Here is a 22337-nt window from a genome sequence, read left to right on the forward strand (position 1 = left end):
GCATAAAGACCTTTAGGCTTCAGAATGTGGTGTCCACAAACCAGTGGCTATGTTACGTTGGCTTCATCTTTAAAATACAGTCTATAGTGAGATTTCACGTTGAGCTCCATAATCAGTCTTCTGAGTCATTTTTTAATCTTTGTCAGAACCCCTAAGACTGTATCGTGCTGTGCAAACAAACCAAAGAAAAAAGCCAAGCTGTGTTCCAAACCGTTTATTTGTAGGCAGTTTCCCCCACAGATGCCTGGTATTATAGCATGAATCACGCCAACAGGATTAGAATATAGAAAATAGAATATAGAAATATTATTTGTTTCATGTTGCCATGAATAGTTAAAGATTTTGAGGTGATACGCTGAGGGTTTTTTGTTTTTTTTTGCTGTAAGTTAGATTTTCTTTCCTTACAAAGCTGCAAAGAGGACAAAGTTAGCTTAGTACAGTGTAAAGAATGAAAATAGGGGGGTGGAGTTGGTCTGGCTGGATCTGAATGTAACAAGAGTCTTATTTATACACGCACTGCAGCCCTGAACTTTTTCAGACTCAGCAGACAGAGGTGTATGCGAGACCTAGTCAAATTGGATGGTTGGAAATTCTGGAAGGTCTGTGACCTTCCACCTCCTCAGTGCAAACTCTGTGACGACGGATTGTGTGAATGTGTGAGCAGGCATCATGTATCCTGCTCCTGCCTTTTACAGGCTCTATTGTAGTAGTTCCCCTCAGCTAAACCAAACAGAGTGTTCTTCACTGTGTCCAGCAATGAAAAGGTGTCTGACATTAATGCACAACAGTGGAAAATAATGTGTTAAAGTCAAAATGTACTGTGCGATTTAAGGATGGTGCTGTCCTGAGAACATTCACCCAAATAATTGCCTTAGAAAATACAAAATAATCCTAGATTTTATTTAGCGGGCAGAAAGAAGGATACCTTTCCAACCATCCCACTGACATCAGCAGTGTTGGTAAGCAGGACGACGGTGTCGAACTGTTTGGCCCAGCAACACATTTCCATTTCTATCTGTCAACAGCAAGTTACAGAGAGTACCTGGAAAAATTTACACAGGTACACCGAGCACCTGTGATTTATGATCATTTATAATCCTGAGGTAATGAACGAAGCATTAAATTCTGCTTTAAACCTGCTCTGCCAAAGCCTCTGACAGCAGACGGATGGCCTTGGATTTGACTTGTGCTTTGGCCGATGCAGCCTGAGTTTTTGAGGATTTAAATGTCCTTTCCCAACGTCCCTCTCGGTTTGATGTCAGCGCCCTTGTTTGACTTATCTTATGTCTATGAGTCGTGAGATCCTCGTGCGGTGTTGTAACGCAGTCTGCAGGCGTGTAATTAGATGCTTGGTGGATTCAGTGTAATGACGGCTTAAGTTAACAAGACCTTCAATTACATTACGGAAAACTTCCAGTTAAACTGTTTATTTAAGTCATTAAAAAAACTCAATAAATTAAAGTTGCTTGGGACCCTCTGCAATGTTTATGGTTGCATCCTGTGTCCATCACATTGGTTCTCTTCCTGTACTACCTGTAGTCCCTCCACCTACACAGGAAGTAGACCGCACATAGTCAGATAATCCTGAAATCTCCCCAGAAGCTGGCTGCTGCAGTTTTCATAACCTCTAGGATTTGCCTTTGTTTGTGTCATTGGACCTCCCGGGTTATATGTGTGCATCCCACCTCCATTCGCATAGACTCTCTGACACAAACTCCTGTGTCTTTGATTTCATAACACGTGCAGCAGATTCCCCACTCAATCATCTGATGTCTGGTTGATGGCGTGGATGAAGATTCCCTTTCCTTAAAAAGCGGTGAGGCGGCAGATCACCCATCATCGTGTTATTTTACACACCAGACACCCTGAATACTTTCTTCTTGGTGTCTGGTATATGCTTTTTCTGATATTTTCTGGATCTTTACACCATAACTGGCCTGGAAAGACGTGAAGGATTTGCATTAATGAGGAGAGTGTTCATGAGTAAGACAAGAAGCTGGTGCCCCCTGCTGGCCAAACCACAAGACTGCACTGAATTTAGGGCTGGAAACAGTATAATGACAGGAAATTGTAAATAAATTGGTATTTATATAATCCTTTTTAATCTATTTGAGCACTCTTAATACAACCACGTGCACTTTTAACGTAACATTCACACACTCACACTCCAATAGGGCAACTCAGGGTATGGCGTTTTGTCCATGGATACTTTGACATGCAGACTAGACGACCCAGGGATTGAACCACCAACCTTCCTAACAGTAGGCGACCTGCACCGAATCTTAATTAGGTTAGTGATTACTGTAAATCCATACTAAAGCAAGGGCAATATGCAGCTCATTGTACATGTACCTTATATGGATCCAACATCCTTAAACACAGCACTCCGTTAATTTCCAGTGCCAGTACAGTAAATACCAGTTCACTGAGCAGAGGGTCAGGGATTTTCATACAAGTACAATCTCTTTAAGGCTTTACAGATCTTGAACTCAGTCCAGTTTAGGAATGAGGAAGTTCAGTCCCTGTGGGAACAGAGGTAACACAAATGTGGTTAATTTGATGTGGATGACGAAGCAACTGGCAGGAAGATCTGAGCTTGGTGGATTAAAGGAATTACTGGCTATAAAATCTGGTGAAAGCGGCCCATCCCTTTCAATCACTCAAGCCAGCTGCTGTGGCGCAAACAGCACCACGGTGTTCATGGGTAAGCGGGAGGATCATCCCTGCTGGGCTGGAGCCAACCTGGGCACAGTTCACTGGGAATTCTGCAGAGGGGGAGGAGATGCATAGTAGCAAACACTCAGTTCATGTACAGCGCTGTGAGAAGGTTTTTGCATTTTTCTCAAACGTTACAGATACTAATTTTAATTTCACACAAAGAAAATCCAATTACATTTTTAAAAAAAAAAAAAGCATTTTTCACACAGGAGCTTACCTGTGTGAATAAGTATTTGCCCCCTAAACCTAATAATTGGTTGGGCCAGCCCTGGCAGCAGGAACTGCAATCAAACACTTGTGACAATGAGTCTTTCACATAACTGTGGAGGAGTTTTGGCCCATTCATCTTTGCAGAACTGTTGTAATTCAGACACTCTGACGGGATTTTCAGCATGAACAGTCTGTTTAAGGTCATGCCACAGCATCTCAATCTGATTTAGGTCGAGAGTTTGACTTGGCCACTCCAAAACCTTCATTTTGTTTTTTTAAGCCATTCAGAGGTGGACTTGCTGCTGTATTTTCGATCATCGTCCTGCTGCATAACCCGAGTGAGTTTCAGTTCATGAGCTGATGGTCAGGATTTTCTGGCAGAGAGCAAAATTTACGGTCGCATCAATTACAGGAAGTCATCCTGAAGCAGCAAATCAGCCCCAGACCATCACACTACCACCACCATGTTTGTGTGTTAGTGTGATGAATTTAATTTTCATACAGTGTCTTTCTTATTGTTGAATCATTAGCTCTCACTATAATCATAGCAACATCTTTAGATGTTGTTCTGGGGTTTGTTCTGACGTCCTGGATGAGTCATTGATGCGTTCTGGGAGTAATTTAGCTCAGCCAGCCTCTCCTGGGAAGCTTCACCGCTGTTCCAAGTTTTCTAGATTTGTGGATAATGACTCTCACTGTGGTTCACTGGAGTCGCGAAGCCATTTCTATGACTTTGTCTCTCATCTGTTTCTTTGGATTGTGGCATGATGTGTTGTTTTAGCCTACTTCACTTTATCAGACAGGCTTTATTTGAACTTAGCTTTCCCCCAAAAAATGGTTAATCACATTTTATTCATCATTTAACAAGAAAAAAATCCCCCAACTAAACAGAAATCACGAAGAGGCTAAATCCTTTTTCACAGCACTGTATCTACCAGTATTTACATTTTCAGTCATGTATCTGTTTGTACTACAGACCCAATGAGGCAAACATCAGTGATGCTTAACACCTTTGTCCATTATAACTATGGGTGAGGCTGTCACACCTTTGTAGCGTTGGTTACTGATCCTGCTCGCCTCTTTGACACAGGAGACACTAACTTTGAAACTTTATTCATATAAATACAAACGAAATAAAAACAAATAGCAGGTTCTTTCACATACATTTTACTGAATGAGGTTATCAATCTACCAACTGACAAGCTGCTTAGACTATCTTTTAGCTAGCACCGACACGATGCTCATTAGATATTTTTACCTTTAAATCAGCAACACCAAACTGGCACAATGTCTTCAAAATTATTATTATTATTGTTTTTAAATAAAATCAAATAAATGTTAATATTATAGGGGAACGTGAAGGCCCGAGAATCAGTAGCCAGGGGTCATGCCATTTTTCTTTTTTCTTTCTAGTTTTTTTCATTCTTCTGGTAAAATATACGGCAGAATAAACCGCAGACAGGACCAGTGCTGCCCTCTGCAGGTTGTTTGCACTGATTTGTTGTGAATAGCTTTAATCATCGAACGTCATGCAGCACTGAGCAGGGAACATGCTGCTGGTGCATGATGGATGTAGAAAGCCTGCTGTTTCCTGTCCCCTAGGGTCTAAAACAGGCCATATATGAATTTACTGTTATATTTAGATGACATGCTCACAGACCTGGAGTTCAAGAAGCTTCAACAATGAAGTCAGAAACCTTTTCAGCAGAATAGATTTCACATATGAACATTGATCCCAACAGGTTCATTGTTATTATTATTATTATTATTAATAATATTGTCTAAATAAGAAGTGCAAAGAAACTCCAATAAAAAGCCAAATCATCACATTGATAAGAAAATCTGTTCCATGTGTTTACTATGCAGCTGTCTACCTTTAACCTCTAAATACTCGCAGATTTTGATAGTTAGCACTCAGACATGTGCTGGAAGTATTGTGGTATGAGTTAGTTTGTTGCTGCGTGCAGGTTGTATGGATTGTTGAGAAAGTACAGTGTGATACGAGTTTAGGTAGTTCTATTTTTATTTTAAGGATAAATGTGGTTTGTTAGACATCATATTTAACATACTGAAAGATTTTCAGATTGAAAGAGTAAGACGGCTGCAGGTATTTCTCATACAATGACAATGTTTTTGATTCAGCAAAGTAAAGTCTGAAAGAGCCCTTTACAGTCAGACTGTGTGACAATAAATGACAACAAATAAGCAGACTTTAATACCTTCACAGAGATTATGAAGAAAAAAAGCCATTAACAGGAAGCAAACTGACTAACCTCTTTTATTGCAACTTAGCACATATTTATGAGGAGTTATATTAAAGGTCATATAGTACAATGCATGCATATTTCCTGCAATTTTCAGGTGCACAGGAGATCTGCATCCAGTGTCACTACCTGCGTGGGTCTGCGCTGCTGCTCATTATGTACTGAACAAAAGGTGATGCTGGGCAGATGTACACCCACATTTAAAGGTGAAAATTTATCATGAAAGTTGAAAAATGATTAAGTTGTATTGCGCTGCCTACAGGATGTTGACCTCTCTGGAGTGAGGCTGCAGTATTCTGAGGGTGACGATGAATCTGATAGCTCTTCTAAACCAGGGGTAAAACAGAACATAAATCACAGGGTTCACACAAGCATTTGTAAGCATGATCCAACACACCATGGCGTAAGAAGGCAAGCTCAGAAAGGTGTCCACACCTGCAAGGGAAGGATAATAATAAGGGCAGAAGCACATTACAAACACAGCTATCAAAATCCCGAGTGTCCTGGCTGCTTTCAACTCTGATATTTTAGCAGCTGGAGCTGCTCTCACAGCCACCTGTGACTGAATGGCACGCACCTGAGAAACAGCAACCACAAACACCCTCATGTACAGAACAAACATTACGCCACAGGGGCCGAGAAATGAGAAAAAGAAATCTACTGTTCCTGAAGTTCGGCTGATGAACACAACACACTCCCCGTGACAGGAGCTTAACCTGTCCGGCCACCCTAAGTGTTCCATGAGAATGCAGCCATTGTAGAGAAGAGAGCAGGCCCAGCAGACACAGACTGAAAGCTTCACTCTGTTCACTGTGATCTTTGAGGAATAGAGCAGAGGGTCACAGATGGCTATATAGCGATCTACAGATATGAGCACCATGCTGCCCAGAGAGACAGAGATAAGGCAGTAAGACAAATAAGGACTGAGAGCACACATCAGCCTCCCCAGCAGCCAGCACGTCTCGATGTAGCGCAGGCCCTCGATGGGCATCACCAGCAGCCCCACCAGCAGGTCAGACACGGCCAGGGACAGGAGCAGGGCGTTGGTCGGGGTGTGGAGCTGCTTGAAGTGGGAGATGGAGACGACCACGAGCAGGTTGAGCACCACAGTGAGCAGTGAGACTGAAGCCAGCAGAGTGTAGAGAAGGGCGGCCTGGGAGGTGGGTCGCAGCAGCCGCCTGCAGGAGGAGTTGAGGTTGGGGAAGCAGAGGGGAGGACCTCCAGAGCCGTCCATCAGGGAGAAAGGGAAGACCTGCAACTGTGCTCGAGAGTCTTCATTTATCTTCTTCAAACACACACTGTCATTTTTTTCTTCTTCTTTTTTTTAAACATGAATGATGAAACTTCTTGTCTTTGTTTTCATCACCTCTCCTTCTTCCTCTGTATAAATTCAGCAGGGATTTAATTTAGTTGAGCTTTGAGAAAAGTTTCAGAACTGTGCTATTAACCACTTACTTGACTATTTAAATATTAATATAAATGTATAAGTTGTACTCCTAAAACCTTCCGAACCTTGGAATTTGTGTTTATACTGATATAATAATGAAAAACACTAGAATGTTCCAAAACTGTAATTGGAACTGTTATGTTGATTGTACAGTAGCTTTGCATGATGATTCTAGAGTAGCTTTGCATAGTTCATGGTTAAAAAAAAGACCTCATTTGTATGATGTTGGGCCTTGGTGCTGCCCTTCAGACCAAGATGTTTTAGCTCCTCTCTCTTTAGGGTCACCCTGTCTTTAAACCGACTGTTCTTCTTCTAATTGGCTGCCCCTCGTAATCAAGATGTTTCAGTCAGAATGTTGCAGGGGACACTGCTTTGCTCAAAGCTAGAGACATATCTGCTAGAGACATATGTCTGGGTCCCTCAGACCCAGACATATCTGGGTCTGAGGGACCCAGGTCCCTGATCAGTTGGTGACTTATATTATATTTTGTGTTTTTGCTGCACTGTGCTGCTGTCCCTGTTTTCCAGGCTTATATGTATAGGCAGGTGTGTGTGTGTGTGTATGTGTGGGTGCGGCCCTGCCAGGTGACTGACCACACCTGAAAATTATGCCACGCACCTGCAGCTGATCAGCCTCGTCGGGGGAGCTATTTAAGAGTGTGATTGAGATCCCACCAACGCTGGATCGTTGTGTGAGACTCCACGTCGGTTTTCCTAGTAAGCCAAGTTTTGTGAGTTTATGCCTGCTGTAGTTGAGTTTCTTGACAGCTGCCTTTGTTATTTCCTCCCAGAGGAGTGTGGAAAATGAGAAGGCAGCAAGCGCAGGGTGTGCGGACACACAGGAGCGGAGAACATGGAGCACGGACTTCAGGAGCAGAAAACACGACCCAGTAGTCAGGGGAACGCACGGGGTTTTATTGGTGTTTATATTTACTTCACCGTAAATAAACGCACTGCTGTGCTCAATTCTAGAGATGAACATATCTGCTCTAATGGACTTGATATAGATCTTTGATGAGTGAGACAAAGTGAACAGGGGCGGATCTAGAGAAATTTTCTTAGGGTGGCATGAGGGTGGCAAAATCAAAGCCCCCCAAACACATATGCAGGTGGTTACATATGGTTAAAATGATTCAAATGCAGTAAGTATACACGTTATAGTCGATAACTTAATTATTGTCTGTAGCCCACATAATTACACACTTTAGTTACATAAAACATGTGAATTTTGATTCTATGTACTGTATAGCCTGTATAATAAATAAATATGTAGCCCAATAAGTATAAAATCCAGAAAGCTACACAACATGGGGCGGTTCATTTACAAACACAAGTCTAACTCAAGTTTCACACTGTTCTTTGTTAGAAAACAATCACATTGTTACAGCTTAAATTACACAAAATGTCAGAAATCTGCACTGTCATGAACATAAATTTAAACCTAATTTTTCATGATTTGTTGGATTAACCCTCTGAGGTCTGAAATACAACCGGCCATTTTTGACTCCTTTTGAGTTTACGTTTGTATTTCACCCTCAAATTGTTTCATTTTATTTTTTCCCCCTTGCGTTGTTTGGTATCATTCTTTTCAGCTCAACTGAATTTAGTTGTTTTTTTCACTGACATACTGCATTAGTACTACTATTACTATTAATAGTACTATTACTGATCTGAAATCACACAAAGAACTTAAAATCCTAGTAGTATTTTTTTACTGTAAAAAAACCACAGACATGTTGAGTAAATTTTTATAACTTGAAATGCAAATATAAATTGTACATTTTGTAAACATATACAACTATTTATCTAAAAATGCAGCCAATACAACTGCCGTTTTTTTTTTTCATTTTCTACAACCATTTAAAAATATTACTAAAACTAAAATGAGAGAACAATCAGGTGTCGCAATAAGATGCCCCACAAATGATGTGTGCCAATTAAAAAAAAAAAGTTTGTCCACCAAAAGACAGAAGAGAACAGCACAGGGATAAACCTGCAGGCCTGACAACAGGAGGTATATCACTCCGCTGGTTTTCTACTTAGTGACAGTTAGTGATGGTAAATTTGATTCTTTTTACTGAATCGAGTTTTAATGAGTCACTCACCAAAGTGAATCGGGTTTTTTGAGTCATTTGAGTCACTGAGTCAGTTGACCAGAGAGTGCAAAAAATGTACATTTTCACTCAAACTTAATTTGTTTCTCTTTTAATGTAAATCCTACTGCTAAGATGAGTGATTCTAAAAGAAAACAACAATAAAGGGAACATTTATTTTGTTTATTTTTATTTTATTAGTATTTTCCTTACATGGGGTTAGTGAGGGGGTTAGTGAGTCCTGAGTGATTTGCTTACGCTACGATTCAGCACAGGAGGGAGGGGGTTAGTGAGTCATGAGTGATTTGCTTCCCCTATGGCGTTATTTTTGTGCCACTATTCTGAGCGCACTTAAAAAAAGTTTGCAGGTGCAAGTGTTGCATTTTGAGGGGAAATTTATTTTGAGCGAAGAAAAGCTAAATTTGAGTGAACAAAACTCATTGCTGCGTGCAAAAAATATATTTCAGTGTTTGCTACTATCCATACACACACACAACAGCAGCCCCTCTCGCTCAGTTTTTGCATTTCCACTTGCTTGTATGTGTTGCTTGCGCTCTCAACATTTCTGCCCATGCGCGCTCAACTCTTTCTGTACACCGTTATATTTGTGCCACAAAACCAGCCAATCACAGACTTGGATGCAAAAAAATCTGATTGGCTGTTTTCGTCTCCAATCAGCTCGAAATGACGAAATGCAATATCCCAGAATCCATTTCGTCCAAAACTCAAACGAGGCAGTGACGGAGGAACACAGAGTGGCGGAGTTTGAAATATTACTCTTTCTGGGTCACAAAATAAACTTTTAAGATATTTTCATGCGAGAATGGTGCTGTGTAAACTTCAAATGTCTGCTCGATTCATCAAGACATCACACATTTCCATAAGTGCTCTAATGTTTTCGGATATGCCTGTTACCCACCAGCTGACCGGGTGGTCACTCGGGTTAAACATAATATATAAGGCTGAACTGACAAAAAAATCGGCCGACTACACCACCAGGTATTATAGGAAAAACCATAAAGCCTTTGAACTAAAACAAACGCTGTTGTGACAGTGATGCACACTGTCTTGTTGGCATATATGTATGATTTGTGTCACCTTCATGTTTTCCTCTCACCGCATATCCAAACCGATATCACGACCAGCAGCTTTTACAGCTGTGGCTCCAGCAAACGTCAGCTGATACTAGAAAGTAATATTAAATTAATTCTAACAACAGCTTATCAAGCTTGAACGTGCTGCTGTTGTTTAGCGCAACATCCGCTGGTTTCCTCTTTCTGGCGCAAAGTGGGCGAGAAACAATCAAGAGAGACGATCAGCTGATCATTGATCAGTTTCATAACTGAAGTAGCAACAGGAGAGGGAGGGGGGAGAATGAGAGAAGAACAGGCAGCTGACAGCGTAAAGACAGAATAACTCCAGCTTTGTGTCTTTTTCATTCTAGGTGAAGTACGGGACGAATCGCGTTCCTTCTCCCCTCAATACAGATGTATTGTAATTGGTCCAGCCCAGAGTTGATCATCACCAATTGGCTAATCCACCTTTCATTGTTTATACCGTTACAAAAACAAACTTAAAAATGAAAAATCACCATCGGCCCACCGGGCAAATGCCCGGTATGCCCAATGGCCAGTCCAGCTATGCGGTCAGCTGGTGGGTAACAGGCATCTCCGAAAACATTAAAGCACTTATGGAAATATGTGATGTCTTGATAAATCGAGCAGACATTTGAAGTTTACACAGCACCATTCTCGCATGAAAATATCTTAAAAGTTTATTTTGTGACCCAGAAAGATTAATATTTCAAACTCCGTCACTCTGTGTTCCTCCGCCACTGCCTCGTTTGAGTTTTGGACGAAATGGATTCTGGGATATTGCATTTCGTCATTTCGAGCTGATTGGAGACGAAAACAGCCAATCAGATTTTTTTGCATCCCAGTCTGTGATTGGCTGGTTTTGTGGCACAAATATAACGGTGTACAGAAAGAGTTGAGCGCGCACGGGCAGAAATGTTGAGAGCGCAAACAACACATTGTGAGCAAGTGGAAATGCAAAAACTGAGCGAGAGGGGCTGCTATTGTGTGTGTGTGTGTGTGGATAATAGCAAACACTGAAATACATTTTTTGCACGCAGCAATGAGTTTTGTTCAGTCAAATTTAGCTTTTCTTCGCTCAAAATAAATTTCTCCTCAAAATGCAACACTTGCACCTGCAATTTTTTTCTACGTGTGCTCAGAATAGTGGCACAAAAATAACGCCATATTCCCCTATGATTCAGCACAGGAAAGGAGGGGGTGAGTAGCTCAAATGTGCTGTTAGCATGTTAGCAGAGCGATGCTACTGTAAACCGAGGAGCTATTGTCTTGATGTGAGCTTCTACTCGGGTTTTTTCTTCCAGTTCAGAGCAGAAATGTTTTTGTTAAGATACTGGATGTTGTGTTTTTCTTCACAATTTGAATTATAAGCTAAATAGGGCCAAAATCTTATATCTCGATATTTCATTTCATATCCCGATATCACGATATAATATATTTTCTTTGTATTCAGTGAATAGTTTATATAATCACCACTCCTTTTTTTTTTTCATTTAAATTAAAAAAAATCAAAAATGAGAAGTACTCAACTTGTAATTATTTCTGTTCTTTTATTTAGAACATTTGAGCAAATGTTTGACTTAGAATGTAAACATAAAATGTTAATGTATCAAATATAAAACACTTTTCAAAAACAAATTACTAAAGGGCCAATATAAAATACTGCTATATAAAATGCCTGACATAAACAAAATGTGAACTGTAGCAGCAATAACTCTCACAACATATATTAAATATAAAAGGATCAAAGCACTAACAACTATATAAGGCCAATAAACCCTTTAAACAAAATAAATACAAGTCTAACATTAACTGTCAAAACCAAATGTAAACATTGTACTTCAAACTGTAGCAGCAATAAGGCTTACGACAAAAATATATTAAATATATAAATAAAACACAAATTTCCAGGTTTGCATTTTAGCATTATATGAAAATAACAGTAAAGACAATTCAAACAAAAATAAATACAGACCTGTCATATACATTAGTGTATAAAACCCAAAATGTAAACATGTTTTTTTTCACGCTTAAACTATAGCAGCAAACTGAGGTTGACAAAACAAATATATAAAACCTATAACAAGCAAACAATACATTCCAAGAAGGAATTACAGCGTACAAAAATTAACTTGGCAAAACAGTGCTTCAAAACGTTTGCCCCATCTTGCTGAATCTCAGGGAATTGCTTTTCAAGGTTGAGAGCCAGGAATACAAGTTGGTCAACTCTTTCTGGTTTAAGTGCAGACCTTTGGCATGTTACAGTGTTTCCACTTGTACTGAATGCCCACTCTGAGGGTGCACTTGTGGCAGGAATACACAGGTATTTTTCAGCCAGCTTAGCCAATAGTGGGAAATGTGCCTCATGCTGCTTCCACCAATCCAGAGGGTTTGTTTCTGGGCAAGCTTCCAAGGTTCGGAGATATTGATTGAGCTCCTTTTCAACTGAATCTCTAGTTGACAGAGGGGCTGTTTGGCATTGTGTTGTTTTTTTAAAGTAGCTGCTCAAACTCTTCCTTTGCCTCTTAGCACAAACCTCTGGATCATCTTTAGAAGCTCCAGCTGATGGAAGGGGGGCTGCCTCTGCTGATGCCGTCTGTTCAGCCACCAGGTTCTCCAGCTCTGACATAACTCTGGTCTTGATGTTCGCAACCTTCTCCTCTTTAATATATGTTGTTTTGAAACGAGGGTCAACAAAGGAGGCCATGTCAAGCAGCTCCTCTTTGGTTTGGTCATCATATTTGTCATTTAAATAATTCAGGATGCCCTCTTTGATGGTGGTGGTCAGCTGTGTGTCGTCATCCTGAGGCTTAAGCACTTGAGTGTTAAAAAGATGGAGGACTGCTTTCAAGTATGACACACTGGTATAATGCTCCCCAGATAAAGCATCCGTAAACTCTGTGAGAGGACTCAGTGCTTTATTCAAGGATTCAAGAACATCCATGTCCTGCCATGTTAGGACTAGATGTCTTGTTTTTTTGTCTGCACGGAGAACCTGTGAGAGCGCTTTCTCTTGCTCTATAACTCTGTTAATCATATTTTGTAGGGAGCCCCACCTGGTACGGGTGTCTGTGATAAGCTGGTGAGCAGGTAAGCCCAATTCTGCTTGAACCTTGGCCAGTTCACGTTGTCTTTTCCATGAATTGGAGAAGGCACTCACCAATCGCTTGCAGACACCAACTGCTCGTTCCACCTGAGGTAGTTTCAAATTCCTCTCTGTGTAAAAAAAATGTAAGATACATATATTTATCGGTTACACTTTAAAGGCAGAAGTAACACTTTTTAGGCTACATTCTAGTAAAATGTTAATTTGCACATAGTAGTGCAGCAAATCTCCGTTAATGAGTTACAGCTGATCGCCCCGTGCGTGGGACTGGACGGCGCTAACGTGTTGATGCCGTCCAGCCCCAAGCACGGGGCGATCCGCGGTAACTCGTTAACGGAGATTTGCCGTGTTAATGCAGTTGTGGCGTAAACGTAATTTTAACAAGATTAACGCTGACAGCAAACGCTGCAGGGAAAATTATGCCTTAAGCAAATTGTTTTGGTAGCAATTAATCTTCCAAGCTTTTAACATGCTCGTTTAAATAGTACCTTTACAACTGTAATATCCTACGTGGCCTGCTATTGTTTATTATTACTGAATATGATTTTGCATTTAGACACTCACCAATGGCTAGGTGGAGATGGTGACCAAAACACTGTAAGCATGTCCACTCATTCAGCTGAAGTGCAAGGATGTTGTTTGCAGCATTATCCATAGTGACACACACTAGACGATCCCCACGACTCAAGAGCTTCCCTGAGGCCTCTGGCTATCATTTCTCCTGTATGATCATCAGGAAAATAACTTGTCTGCAAACATCGACTGTAGAGTGTCCAGTCTCGGATGAAATGCACTGTCAAGCTCATATAAGGATGCGTTGTGCGGCTCGTCCACATATCCATTGTTGTAGCGTAGTATGCAGTGTTGTGGACTTCATCCTCTAATTTGGCCCTACACTCGTAATATAAACGAGGCAACTCAACTTGTGTGAAATGTTTTCGGCCGGGAATTATGTACCTGGAGTCGAGCAGTTTTATTAATGCATGAAACCCCTCTTTCTCAACGGTGTAAAAGGGGACCATATCTTTGCACATGTAAGTTGTAATGGCCGCTGTTATGTCCTTCCATCTTTGCGAGTCTTTCTTATAAGCCGTCCCATGGGCAAAAGCCTGTTCTAAGGTTTGAGTCCGTGGTGTATTTTGAGCACCTGACGGCTCTTTTTTGCCTCTCAGTTGTAAACTCTCTGCATGCTCGCTCACGTGCTTTTTGCGGAGGTGGTAGAAGAGGTTTGTCGTGTTGGAGTCTGTGGTAGCGATCGGTTTGCAGCATAATTTGCACAGTACCGTTTTCTGGTCCGTGTCAGACTCTTCAAATCCAAACCATCTCCATACTACAGAGGAAGCCCCTCGTTTAGGAACAAGGTCCTTCTGTGTGGAGCTACCTGGTGTTGCCTCGTCTTCATCAGCCATGCTAGTGTGTCTGCATCCATGTGGTGGCCATCAAAACAATGAAAAAAATATTGCCGTAAACAGTTTATTTTGCGACACCACGAAACAAACGATAGCGTAATGTGCAGCGATAGACGTTTTCATATCGTCATCCGATATATATTGTTATATCGAACAGCCCTAAAGCTAGATATATTTCTGCTAATGAAATTAATGATTCATGAGTCAGTAAAGTGATTCTCGAGTATTGAACGATTCGGTCATGATTCGCGCATCACTAGTGACAGTGTTTACACTGCAATGTGCCTCAGTGACATTCATTAGTGCCCTCACTGACACACAAAACAAAACGACTACACAACACACAAAGTATACACTCCACACTAAACGTCACAAATCTCCCACATCTAAAAAAACTCTCTCTCTCTCTCTCTCCCTCCCTCTCACTCGCTCGCTCTGTCTCGCCGTTACCGTCACTCCCAAAACTTTTCCCTCTTCCTAAACAAAAAATCCCACATGTTGACTTTTTTTTTTTTTTTTAAATTGCTCGACATGGTACATTTTTCCACCGATAGGAAAGAGGTGGCTTTTTCCCCTTTCTTTACTGTTTTCGCGCTGTCCTTAGAAAACGCTTAAAACACACACACACAAAAACGTGACGACAGTATTTAGAAAAAAGCGTGGCTTATATATATATATATATATATTATCATTACTCTGGATTTACTGGGCTGTAATTAAAATTTAAAAACTTTGAAGTCCAAACTTTCAATGTGGGCTGAAATAGAGACTCAGCGTGGCTGCAGCTTGTTGCTATGTCAGTAGAGCTGGGCGATATGACCCAAAATTCATATCTCGATATTTTTTAGCTGGATGGCGATATAAGAGATATATCTCGATATTTTTTTAAAGCCATAAAGTAAGAACAAAAAGAGTTCTTAGTCAAAGCTGTGTCCCAGATGTCACACAGGCACTTTTATTAACATACAGCATAGATGTACATGAAAAAAACTACTCAAAAATAAATTATGAGCATTTATTAAATAATGATGCTCTATAAATAAAAGAAAACTATGTTGTTTTGTGCATAACGAAGAGCTCACAATTGTGCAGTCAAAATGTAAACTAACAGACGCTGAGCATAATAACATAGACAGATTTCACAGCTGCTCTGTTCCCAACTTCTACTGCGTGACTGACAGCCTGGAGTTTGAAATCCGCTTCCTAACCATGTCTCTGAACAGGTGCCATTTATGGTCCTTATACACACACAATACGGTAATATTACTTCAGTACGTATCACTCCGCGAGGCTCCTCGGTAGCCGTAATGCTCCCACAATCCATCAAGGTGCAGCTCCGTAGCTTACCAAAGTCGAACTAAAACATTTTTTGACAGATTGCTGAGTGCTGTGTATCACATAAAACCGGTTCGCGGTCATCAAGCACAACCAGAATTCATTGAGAAAATGAAAGGATTTCAGGCCGTGCATGGCGTTAGCGTGGCTAGCTCGTTAGCGTGGTTAGCTCGTTAACACGTTGACGCTGTCCAGCCCCACGCACGGGGCGATGCGCAGTAACTCATTAACGGAGATTTGCCGTGTCCATCTTGTCACTGCCTGCACGTGAAGCGATGGGGGAGGAGGGGAAGTTGTGTTCAGTGAAGGAGAGGCGAGGTCGAGTAACGTTACGTAAAGACAAAAGTGGACGAAAGAGAGGCAAACTTGCGGCTCCGCAACTATAATTATAACGTAACATAGACTATATCGATATAAAGGATATTGTCACATCTTATATCTCTTATAAAAATATATCGATATTTTTAAAAAAAACTCGATATATCGCCCAGCTCTATATGTCAGCTTAAAATAGTCATGTGATTTGGAGGTGCAGCGTGTCCGTGTACCACAGAGGGTTAATAACACTCACCTTCCTTCCATTTCCAGAGTGTAACATTCAACCACCTGTGTAAAATCCGAAATTCCCATGGTGTTGTTCAAAATGTGCTCTGGTACAATCATAAGCGTGGCTTGCTACTGAAAACAAGAAAAAAGCCGGTCCTGCTATGGGCTGAACCATTTGTTAATGGTGGAGGGGGGGAACACTATGCAATATATTCAGTTTTAGCATTTATATTCACTGTTGACTGTAACTACGCTCAAACTGTTAATACTATCTTATTTTAATAAACAACACTGTCATATGCAAAACTGGGGTGGCACTTGGGGTGGCAAGGGATCATTCATGCCATCCTTCTAGATCCGCCCCTGAAAGTGAGTGAGACAAATATGCAAAAAATAAGAACTCAGGAAGCGGGCAAAAAACCTTTTCACGGCACTGAATGTGCTGCAGATCAGGAAGGTTGGACTTGATGGTCCTCTCGACTGAGTGGTTACTTATTCTGTTTTACAGCAGGAATTTTGAACTTAGATTTTACTTTAATTCATTCCAGCTGCAGTACGCATAAAGTAAAATTAGTTCAGCAGGTTATTTGGGAGCATTCATCTCAGTTGATGATGCACTGGCTATAGGAACAGAATAATATGAACACTGTGAAATGCATTCATATGCAACACCACATACTGTGGGTCAGTAAAACACAAATTCGGGCTTTCATTTATCATTTAGGTATTGTATCTGTGTTATCTGTTATGTACAGAAGTCATTTTTTCTTTGCTCTTGTAAACATAATCAGCCCCTTGAGCATTTTTGTTCCAAGGAATAAAAAAACAAGTCAGTCACAGGTCTGGGCTGATATTTTCAGAATTGTTATTGGCCTGGATTTATCCATTAAATCCAACATCTGAATTTTTTTCTCTCCCCTGATTCATACACCAAACATTGTTGTATTAAATTCTTATCTTCTCTGTCACGGGGGGATAGAGTGCCTCGTATTAGTTAGGCACACAGACGGTAATTCTCTGTTACTCCAGTTTAGATTTGTCTGTATTTTTGTGCCACTGTCGAGCTGCTGAGTTTCACAGACCTGCTTCACACAGACACCAGGAAGTGGTTTTCTTTAATATCCACAGACTTAAAACAATTTGAATGTGTGATGTTCTACGAACGAACTATAGTGTGTCTTTTTCCCTCCATTTCTTGAGGGGACGGTGTATTACATAGAGTGTGTTTTCATGGTTATTTAAATGAAACGTGGCAGAGACAAAGACCATTGCAGATCAGTTATTGTTTAAAAACACAGCTGGAAGGACAAGTACATAAAAGCTCCAGTGAAATGCTGAATAACAGTGACAATAATTAATCAGCATTAGCCACTGCAGAGGGTAAAAACACACAGAGTTTATCTGAAAAGGCCCGCTGATCAGCCTGTTTAATCATGCATACATTTATTATTATACTGCATCACAGTAAACTTGCATTTACTATTATTGCATATACAGCATGTGGCTTCATGTATGTGATAGTTTTGTACAACTTGTGGTTATATTTTGCAGTAAAATATGCACTTTTTAAAAATGTGAGTATTCTGATAGTGACAAAATGTGGAAAAAGGCATCGCTCCATCTTCATCAAGATGGACTTCTATAGATCATAGTCATTTGAATGTTTTGTAGCTTAGTATTTGCATGTGTATTATTTCCCCAACAGACACTAATGTGGTGAACGTGGTGTTTGATCGTGAGGGCACTGTGAAGGGTCTCTGTGGAGCATCAGAACATTTTTTAGAAAAGACTAATGACTGGTTTGTTTCAGTGCTGCCTACAGGATCTTGACCTCTCTGGAGTGAGGCTGCAGTATTCTGAGGGTGATGACGAATCTCATAGCTCTCCTAAACCAGGGGTAGAACAGTACATAAATCACAGGGTTGACACAAGAGTTTGTCAGTGCGATCCAAAACAGCACGGCGTAATAAGGCAAGCTCGTAGAGGTGTCGTCACCTGCATAGGAAGGATAATAATAAGGGCAGAAGCACATTAGAAACACAGCTATCAAAATCCCGAGTGTCCTGGCTGCCTTCAACTCTGATTTTTTAGCAGCTGGAGCTGCTCTCACAGCCACCTGTGACTGAATGGCACGCACCTGAGAAACAGCAACCACAAACACCCTCATGTACAGAACAAACATTACGCCACAGGGGCCGACAAATGACAAAAAGAGATCTATTGTTCCTGAAGTTCGGCTGATGAACACCACACACTCCCCGTGACAGGAGCTGAACCTGTCCGGCCACGCTAAGTGCTCCATGAGAATGCAGCCATTGTAGAGAAGAGAGCAGGCCCAGCAGACACAGACTGAAAGCTTCACTCTGTTCACTGTGATCTTTGAGGAATAGAGCAGAGGGTCACAGATGGCTATATAGCGATCTACAGATATGAGCACCATGCTGCCCAGAGAGACAGAGATAAGGCAGTAAGACAAATAAGGACTGAGAGCACACATCAGCCTCCCCAGCAGCCAGCACGTCTCGATGTAGCGCAGGCCCTCGATGGGCATCACCAGCAACCCCACCAGCAGGTCGGACACGGCCAGGGACAGGAGCAGGGCGTTGGTCGGGGTGTGGAGCTGCTTGAAGTGGGAGATGGAGACGACCACGAGCAGGTTGAGCACCACAGTGAGCAGTGAGACTGAAGCCAGCAGAGTGTAGAGAAGAGCGGCCTGGGAGGTGGGTCGCAGCAGCCGCCTGCAGGAGGAGTTGAGGTTGGGGAAGCAGAGGGGAGGACCTCCAGAGCCGTCCATCAGGGAGAAAGGGAAGGCCTGCAACTGTGCTCGAGAGTCTTCATTTATCTTCTTCAAACACACACTGTCATTTTTTTCTTCTTCTTTTTTTTAAACATGAATGATGAAACTTCTTGTCTTTGTTTCCGTCACTTGTCCTTCTTCCTATGGGCTCAAAATGTGGTCATAAATATTTTGTACTTGTAAATCAGGATTTGTATGTGTAAAAAGAATTTGTGTGTGTGTAAAAAAGATTTGTGTGTGTGTAAAAAAGATTTGTATGTGTAAAAAGAATTTGTGCGTGCGTAAAAAAGATTTGTATGTGTAAAAAAGATTTGTGTGTGGACTTAGCCAAAACCCCCCTGCAAGTCACAAGCACGAATTTCGACCCTATTTTTCTTCCTTTCATCTGATTGGTCAATGTCATGTCAATCACAAATGTAACAATCCAATCAGAGATCAGATGGGTTTGGCTGTCGGAGGGGCGCTTTTTTTGAACTGCAGGTCTTTGAAGGGAATAAATGCCCTTTTACACAGTGTTGCCAACTTAGCGACTTTGTCGCTATATTTAGCGAGTTTTCAGACCCCCTAGCGACTTTTTTTCTAAAAGAAGTCGCTAAAAAAAGACGTGAAAGCGCGTATCGCTTTTACTCTCAACAAGCAGCGGGTGCTTTATCGCAGTCAGTTCTTCTTTTACTCTTATGCTGTTTTGTGGATCACAAGGTTTAAAACTACTTATAAACACACACACACAAACTCCACCAGAGTGCTTATTTCGGGTCACTTTTGCCGGTCCAAGCCCGGGTAAAGGAGCAGGGCTGGAATTGTGACATTAAAAAAAACAATAATTACTAAAAGAAATTTAATTTATAGTTCTAAATAAACTCTAAATGCATTTAGGACGTTTTTTACTCACTTTATGTCTCTTCCACGATGTTATTTCTCTCTCCAGCAACATTGGTTACAATTATATTAGCATGACCAATTATGCAAATTAGGTGATGACGTCATTTAGCGACTTCTAGCGACTTTTAGGACAACCAATAGCGATTTTCCTTACTGAGGAGTTGGCAACACTGCTTTTACATGCCAACCCAGCGTTTTCCTTCATCACCAAGAAGGAGAACAGTCTGTGGTCGTCCGAGTTTGGTGATTTTTGTGTCACAGGTCTACGTGTTTAATACAGCGCTGCGGACCGCGGGGGGGGCAGTGTTTTGGAAATGACAGTCTTCATTACAAAGCTTTCTTCATTATGAATTAGCACACATGTTTTTATTGAACATTTGAAGAACTAGCAAAAAAACCAGAAACTCTTGTAGAGGACATAAAGTCAGAGATAGAAACGACAAGGAGCAGGTGCATCTAGTACAGGTAGAGCTGCTGCAAAAACCCACAGAGCTCAGCAGCCAGCGCAACAAATTCTGGATCCTTTGCTTTTAGTTAGTAAGTAAGTAAGTAAGTAAAATTTATTTATATAGCACTTTTTAAGACAAACGCTGTTACAAAGTGCTTCACATGGGAATGAAGGCATGTCAAACAGACAAACAATATAGCAATATAAAGGAAGTATAAAAGCATATCAAACAAAGCAATAGTACAGTATAAATATAGAATAAAACAACATATTACACACTAACATTACCCAAATGCCTGTCTAAACTGATGTGTTTTAAGCTGTTAGCAGTTAGCATTAGCAGCACATCCTGCGTTTGATGTGAAAGGACCTTTATGCTGCGCACTGTGACTCACAGCAACGGTCCCGGGTCAGCCCTGACTTTGTGTTAAACTAATCCTAAAGTAATAATGGTATTTCTAACCACTGATATACCACAACTTTATCCTTTCAACAGCTGCGGACCTAGCTGCTATCGGATATTTATATAGAGATCCTCCAGCTTCAAACTGTATTACCCTTCAAGGATCTGCAGTTCAAAAAAGCGCCCCTCCGACAGCCAAACCCATCTGTTCTCTGATTGGATTGTTACATTTGTGATTGACATGACATTGACCAATCAGATGACAGGAAGAAAAATAGGGTCAAAATTCGTACTTGTAACTTGCAGGGGGGTGGTTTTGGCTAAGTCCACACACAAATCTTTTTTACACATACAAATCTTTTTTACGCACGCACAAATTCTTTTTACACATACAAATCCTGATTTACAAGTACAAAATATTTATGACCACATTTTGAGCCCATATTCTTCCTCTGTATAAATTTAGCAGCCCAAGATGTTTTAGCTCCTCTCTCTTTAGGGTCACCCTGTCTTTAAACCGACTGTTCTTCTTCTAATTGGCTGCCCCTCGTAATCAAGATGTTTCAGTCAGGATGTTGCAGGGGACACTGCTTTGCTCAAAGCTAGAGACATATCTGCTCTAATGGACATGATATTATCAGGGACCTGGGTCTGAGGGACCCAGGTCCCTGATCAGTTGGTGACTTATATTATATTTTGTGTTTTTGCTGCACTGTGCTGCTGTCCCTGTTTTCCAGGCTTATATGTATAGGCAGGTGTGTGTGTGTGTGTGTATGTGTGGGTGCGGCCCTGCCAGGTGACTGACCACACCTGAAAATTATGCCACGCACCTGCAGCTGATCAGCCTCGTCGGGGGAGCTATTTAAGAGTGTGATTGAGATCCCACCAACGCTGGATCATTGTGTGAGACTCCACGTCAGTTTTCCTAGTAAGCCAAGTTTTGTGAGTTTATGCCTGCTGTAGTTGAGTTTCTTGACAGCTGCCTTTGTTATTTCCTCCCAGAGGAGTGTGGAAAATGAGAAGGCAGCAAGCGCAGGGTGTGCGGACACACGGGAGCGGAGAACATGGAGCACGGACTTTGGGAGCAGAAAACACGACCCAGGAATCAGGGGAACGCACGGGGTTTTATTGGTGTTTATATTTACTTCACCGTAAATAAACGCACTGCTTTATCACAAGAGTGCAGCATTTGGGTCCTGCTTTCCCACTGTTTGCCATGAAAACCGTGAAAGAACGATCCAGCCAAACATGGACCCAGTGGACTCTGAGGAGAGACTCAGGAAATGGACAAAATTAACAAACTGTGTGATTTGTGGTTGGAGAAGCCTGGAGAAGGGCTGCGTCGTGCTGTGGAGAGGTGGCTGCAGGAAACGCTTTTTAAATTTTCCCTGACTAATAGACTGCCTCCACCCGATCGTCATGGATTTTCTGTTCATCACCCTCCATCTCCCTTCTCCTACCCAGGCTACTCACCAACCCAGGCGTGTGGTAGAGTCACAGCCTGGCATTCTGCCTGACATCTCTGGACCCCTGGAGATTGTTAAGCCTGCTATGCTTCCACCGTCTTTTCCACTGTCTGCAGCTG

At 41.4% G+C, this 22337-nt stretch overlaps 3 protein-coding genes and 1 pseudogene across 3 annotated transcripts; all 4 read right to left on the reverse strand.

The window, feature by feature from the left end:
* Positions 1-1485: 1485 nt before the first annotated feature.
* On the reverse strand, positions 1486-2837 carry LOC116318464 (annotated as a pseudogene).
* Positions 2838-5329: 2492 nt separating this feature from the next.
* On the reverse strand, positions 5330-6475 carry LOC116318468 (trace amine-associated receptor 13c-like). The gene has a single exon (XM_031737473.2). The coding sequence runs from the start codon at positions 6424-6426 to the stop codon at positions 5449-5451; it is 978 nt and encodes a 325-aa protein (XP_031593333.2). The 5' UTR covers positions 6427-6475; the 3' UTR covers positions 5330-5448.
* A 4930-nt stretch (positions 6476-11405) lies between these two features.
* On the reverse strand, positions 11406-16305 carry LOC120436156 (E3 SUMO-protein ligase ZBED1-like). The gene is made up of 3 exons (XM_039606616.1): positions 16248-16305; positions 13497-13653; positions 11406-13042 (listed from the first exon to the last, which is right to left on the reverse strand). Exons 2-3 carry the CDS (start codon positions 13585-13587, stop codon positions 11904-11906), a joined length of 1230 nt encoding a protein of 409 aa, XP_039462550.1. The 5' UTR covers positions 13588-13653; positions 16248-16305; the 3' UTR covers positions 11406-11903.
* A 1733-nt stretch (positions 16306-18038) lies between these two features.
* Positions 18039-19936, reverse strand: LOC120436132 (trace amine-associated receptor 13c-like). Its single transcript, XM_039606534.1, has 2 exons — positions 19912-19936; positions 18039-19160 (listed from the first exon to the last, which is right to left on the reverse strand). Exon 2 carries the CDS (start codon positions 19014-19016, stop codon positions 18039-18041), a length of 978 nt encoding a protein of 325 aa, XP_039462468.1. The 5' UTR covers positions 19017-19160; positions 19912-19936.
* Between the last annotated feature and the right edge of the window lie 2401 nt (positions 19937-22337).

This window comes from Oreochromis aureus, linkage group 23, assembly GCF_013358895.1.
Source record: "Oreochromis aureus strain Israel breed Guangdong linkage group 23, ZZ_aureus, whole genome shotgun sequence".
In the NCBI taxonomy this organism is placed as follows: domain Eukaryota; kingdom Metazoa; phylum Chordata; class Actinopteri; order Cichliformes; family Cichlidae; genus Oreochromis; species Oreochromis aureus.